The sequence below is a fragment of the Littorina saxatilis genome, linkage group LG16 (assembly GCF_037325665.1).
Source record: "Littorina saxatilis isolate snail1 linkage group LG16, US_GU_Lsax_2.0, whole genome shotgun sequence".
Classification (NCBI taxonomy): Eukaryota; Metazoa; Mollusca; class Gastropoda; order Littorinimorpha; family Littorinidae; genus Littorina; species Littorina saxatilis.
In genome coordinates this window covers 11,777,106-11,782,105 of record NC_090260.1, presented here as the reverse complement: position 1 = coordinate 11,782,105, position 5,000 = coordinate 11,777,106, and the positions used below count along the sequence as shown (strand labels likewise).

At 41.0% G+C, this 5,000-nt stretch overlaps 1 protein-coding gene across 6 annotated transcripts in view; it reads left to right on the top strand.

Moving 5' to 3' along the window:
* LOC138950401 (uncharacterized) overlaps nt 1-5,000 on the top strand; it is a 54,106-nt gene that overhangs the window by 7,383 nt on the left and 41,723 nt on the right. For 5 of the 6 annotated variants that reach the window (XM_070322140.1, XM_070322138.1, XM_070322141.1 and 2 more), the window contains exons 4-6: nt 46-220; nt 1,045-1,273; nt 3,985-4,120. In XM_070322140.1, the coding sequence (XP_070178241.1) occupies nt 46-220; nt 1,045-1,273; nt 3,985-4,120 (540 nt within the window). The remainder of the gene's footprint in view (nt 1-45; nt 221-1,044; nt 1,274-3,984; nt 4,121-5,000) is intronic. The other variant, XM_070322139.1, reaches the window with a different exon arrangement.

The following is a 5,000-nucleotide window of genomic DNA, read 5'->3' as shown; positions in this document are numbered from 1 at the left end:
ATGTATGTGTCTGTGTCTCTGTAACTGTTTTCCACAAACGTCTAGATTCAAGCTGGCCAACTACCAGTGTGGTAAAGTCCAGACAGTGGTCAGCGTGGAGAACTCACTGTACAAGAACGGACTGACCTTCCTGAGTGACGTCACCGTGACCCTGACCACCGTGAAGAAGGGCAATGCCACACATCAGATCCTCAAGTTGTCCACGATAAAGTTGAAGAAGGTATCTGTCTTTTCTACTTTGAAGTGTGTGTGTGTGTGTGTGTGTGTGTGTGTGTGAGAGAGAGAGAGAGAGAGAGAGTGAGAGAGAGAGAGAAGGAGAGAGAGAGAGTGAATGAGAGAGAGAGAGAGCGTGAGAGAGAGAGAGTTTGTGTGTGTGTGTTATATGAAGTCTTAAATCGCGCGCGTATCTCCAGACTCGGACTCAAGGCGCAGGGATCTATTTATGTGTGTGTGTGTGTGTGTGTGTGTGTGTGTGTGTGTGTGTGTGTGTGTGTGTGTGTGCATGTGCGTGTGTGTGTGCGTGCGTGCGTGTGCGTGCGTGTGTGTGTGTGTGGTGTGTGTGCGTGTTAGGGGATACTACTACTACCGCTAATGCTACCTCTGCTCCTGCTGATGATGAAGATGATGATGATAAAGGTGATGACAATGAAGAGAAGAAGGGGGAGGAGGAGGGAGTGTCGATGAGGATGGTTATGATGAGGAGAACAAGAATAACAAGAACAAGAACAAGGAATATCAGTGACCCTCCACCACAGAATGAGTCGCATGTTACCTTTGAATGATTTTCATATTTTTACATTTTCCTAACGAGTTTTTTATGCTCTATCCAGTGGTGAAAACCGTTTTAGAAAAGAGCGAATTGTTTGAGTTATAAGCCTGTGACGAAGGTGACCCTCACACTGTTATCAGACACTCCCCGGACTTATATTAAGCCTAGCGCAGAACCGCGCGAGGTGACATGCGACTCATTTCGTGGTGGAGGGTCACATATCAGTGATCATAATCAATGTAAATAATCAACTTTCTCTTATTCCCAAATGACAGTACATCGCTCAAGGCAAGTTCAGCAAGTCTCCGTGGCGCTGGAGCTATGACGGCGTCAGACCCAAATCACGTCATCGAATCAGCGGCAGCTACAACCAGAGCACGTGGACTGCTGTGGTCGCCTCAGGCGGCGTGGAAGTGACCTTCACCACGGCGAGAACGCTTATTGCTCGCTGTTCTGACTCCAACTTCAAGGTGTACGAAGGATTTGCTGAGGGGGTGTATTGTGGTGAGTTGTACATGTGGTTGGGATTTATTGCGGCGTTGTTTGTTTTGGGGGGGGAGGAGGGGGGGGGCTTGTGCGTGTATTTGTGTGTGTTTGTCTGTGACAGAGAGAGAGAGAGAGAAATAGAGAGAGAAAGAGACAGAGACAGAGAGAGACAGAGAGAGAGAGAGAGAGAGAGGAGAGAGAGAGAGAGGAGAGAGAGAGAGAGAGAGAGAGAGAGAGAGAGAGAGAGAGAGAGAGAGAGAGAGAGAGAGAGAGAGAGAGAGAGAGAGAGAGAGAGAGAATCTTTGATGACGTCGTTTCCGAGTGCTTGCAAACCTTGAGGCGGCACTGTCACGTACGCCCTCATTTTTCAATGATTGAAATTTGGGCCAAGCAATCTTTGACTAAGTCCGGGTTATGGGATTGCATTTCAGCTCGGAAGCTTAAAAATTAACAAATGAGTTTTGTCATTAACATTCTCAAAATGATCAGTGAAATTAGAAATTCAATTAGAGATTCAACAAGAGGCGAAGCCTTCAAGGCTCACGTAAGAAATAGACAAACAGTAACACAAACTCAATCACTCCGTCACACATACACACCCACACACACAGTAAGCTTAGGTGACGACTGTGCAAGAAAGAGAGACACTAGATCTAGATCTGTCTGTGTCTGCATGTAGCCTACTTACAGGGACACGACTGCCAAATAGTCTCGGCCCGCTCAAAATAACACTGACCGAGACCACACACACCACGCGAGAGAGAAAGACTACAGGGAGGCATGCCGTCATGATGCATTAAATAAAATTTAATTGACGTCAAACACTTTTGACCGTGACGTAATCTTATGCGAGCTTTATCCATAGTCTTGGATAACCACTCACACATAGACTCGGAAATGTTAAAGTTTCTACCACAGACATACACACACACGCACACACGCACACACGCACAGACAGACAAAGTTACGATCGCATAGGCTACACTTACGTGAGCCAAAAATGACTTTCATTCTACTCTTTATTGTTCACTGAATCCAAACATTTATAGAAATATTATCACTTTATATGTTTACTTTAAAATGTGGTCAACATACACGAAAGTCGGTTTATGCAAATAAGGTACTATTTTCTCATGTGTATGTTTTGTGTAGAGCCATTCCGTAAAAAGTAAACAACATCATTGCAAAAAGTAAACAACATCATTGTAAAAAGTAAACAACATCATTGTAGAAAGTAAACAACATCATTGTAGAAAGTAAACAACATCATTGTAGAAAGTAAACAACATCATTGTAAAAAGACCAAAATATAGTGTACTCACGTGTTTGACGAAGGCGAAACGAATAACAAAGCAAGACGTTTCGACTACTAGGGTCTTTCTCGGAAGGAATGAAACATAATTATGTTTATGGAATTTTACATGTGACCTCTGCCACGTACTATCCCCAGATGGATGCCTTATATTTAGATACATGTTTATTGATAGCGTTACATCCGGTTGTTCCTAAAAGTTGAGGGAGCACTAAGGTGACTTTATTTTTCTATGAAATAGATTGAAATTTGGGCCAAGAAATGTTTGAATAAGTCCAGACTATGGGAGTGCATTTCAGCTTGGAAGCTTAACATTTAATTGTGAGTTTGTTCAGTAACATTCTAAAAATCCTAAGTACAAGAAAGATTTTAGTAATAGATCCAAAACTGATTGCATTGTATTCCTTATCATTTTCAGAATTCAACAATTATTAGCTTTGCCATGTCTACTCTAACATGTGCTCACAATGACAGAAAATTAGTTAATGGCACAGTAAGCCTTCCGTAAACAATCACAGATACTGTCAGGCTTTTACACACAGTACAAACACCCTTTCATTTAAACACTCACCGCTTGAGAACATCCTAGGTGCCCTCCGTAAAGAGCGAGCAATTTTCAAAGAATTTATTTTTGCGTGGTTTATCTTACCCCTGAGCCATCGTGAACCCGTGTGATCCAGTTTCCCTTTTTCACAATGTAGTCGTCAGTTAGTAATTTGAATGCGACTCGATGTGAGCTTATCTGCAATAGCACGTTAAATTATGTACCTCTAACTATGCACGAAACAAACGGCTGTGGTTCACAAGAACTCTAGCGATGGCTTTTGACTGTTCAGAGGAACTGGCGATAGGCATAAACCGTCTTGGTCTTTGGGTATGGCTAGCCAAGACTAACTGCCTGGTTATTGGTTTTCATCGTTGTGTTATAGGCAGTCAGATTGACTTCATGTTTTTATATCACGCGACTTGTTTTGCTTTTGTATTTGTATGCTTTTAGATTGTGTTACAGTGTGCGCAGAAAAGACATTCGAAAATGAAACATGTGACTGTTTAAGTTTGTACGTCATCTAATTTAAGGTAATCACTTTTGATTAGCATCGGCAATGCTTTACATATTTGCGATTACATGTGTTTTAACTCATTGTCTCCAAAGTACGGATATATCCGTACCCATACATAAATGGCTCTATCTGACCAGGTACGGATATATCAGCTCAGACTGTTAGCTTCAGTCGCTTCCTGTAACGTGGATCTAACGGCCTGCATTCCAGCGTGTTGATACACAGTTTTTACACAGTTACTACTATTCTGAATGACCTCCTGCAGCACAGCTGGTCTCGACTAAAAAATAACTTGGTCAACATAGGTGGGGTAGAAGAAAGGCAGACTACAATTTAGTTGGCGCGATGATTTTCAGGTTATCCAAACAGCACGTGGACTGATGTGATCCGCATGCACAACGACATGTCAAACCAGATGCCATCAGATTATCACCACCGTGAGGTTTTCCAAAATGATTACATCTCGCTTGTCAAGCAGAAGGAATACCACACGTATGTTTATTGCTGGACATGTTTTCATTTCACACGTATGTTTATTTGTATACATGTTCTCACGTATGTTTAGTGCCGGTGTAACACGACATTTTTACTCCACGAAAAATTTACTCCGGAGTAAAAATTTCGTACGAAATTCTTAATCCGAGTACACCTTTCGTACGAGAAAAGAACTCCCCAAGGCACGAAAAAATTACTCCCTCCACGAAATTTTTACTCCCCATTTTTATATTTAGTCAAGTTTTGACTAAATATTTTAACATCGAGGGGGAATCGAAACGAGGGTCGTGGTGTATGTGCGTGTGTGTGTGTGTCTGTCTGTCTGTCTGTGTGTGTGTGTGTAGAGCGATTCAGACTAAACTACTGGACCGATCTTTATGAAATTTGACATGAGAGTTCCTGGGTATGAAATCCCCATACGTTTTTTTCATTTTTTTGATAAATGTCTTTGATGACGTCATATCCGGCTTTTCGTGAAAGTTGAGGCGGCACTGTCACGCCCTCATTTTTCAACCAAATTGGTTGAAATTTTGGTCAAGTAATCTTCGACGAAGCCCGGACTTCGGTATTGCATTTCAGTGTGGTGGCTTAAAAATTAATTAATGACTTTGGTCATTAAAAATCTGAAAATTGTAAAAAAAAATAAAAATTTATAAAACGATCCAAATTTACGTTTATCTTATTTTCCATCATTTGCTGATTCCAAAAACATATACATATGTTATATTTGGATTAAAAACAAGCTCTGAAAATTAAATATATAAAAATTATTATCAAAATGTTTTTTTCGAAATCAATATCTTATTCCTTGTCGGTTCCTGATTCCAAAAACATAGATATGATATGTTTGGATTAAAAACACGCTCAGAAAGTTAAA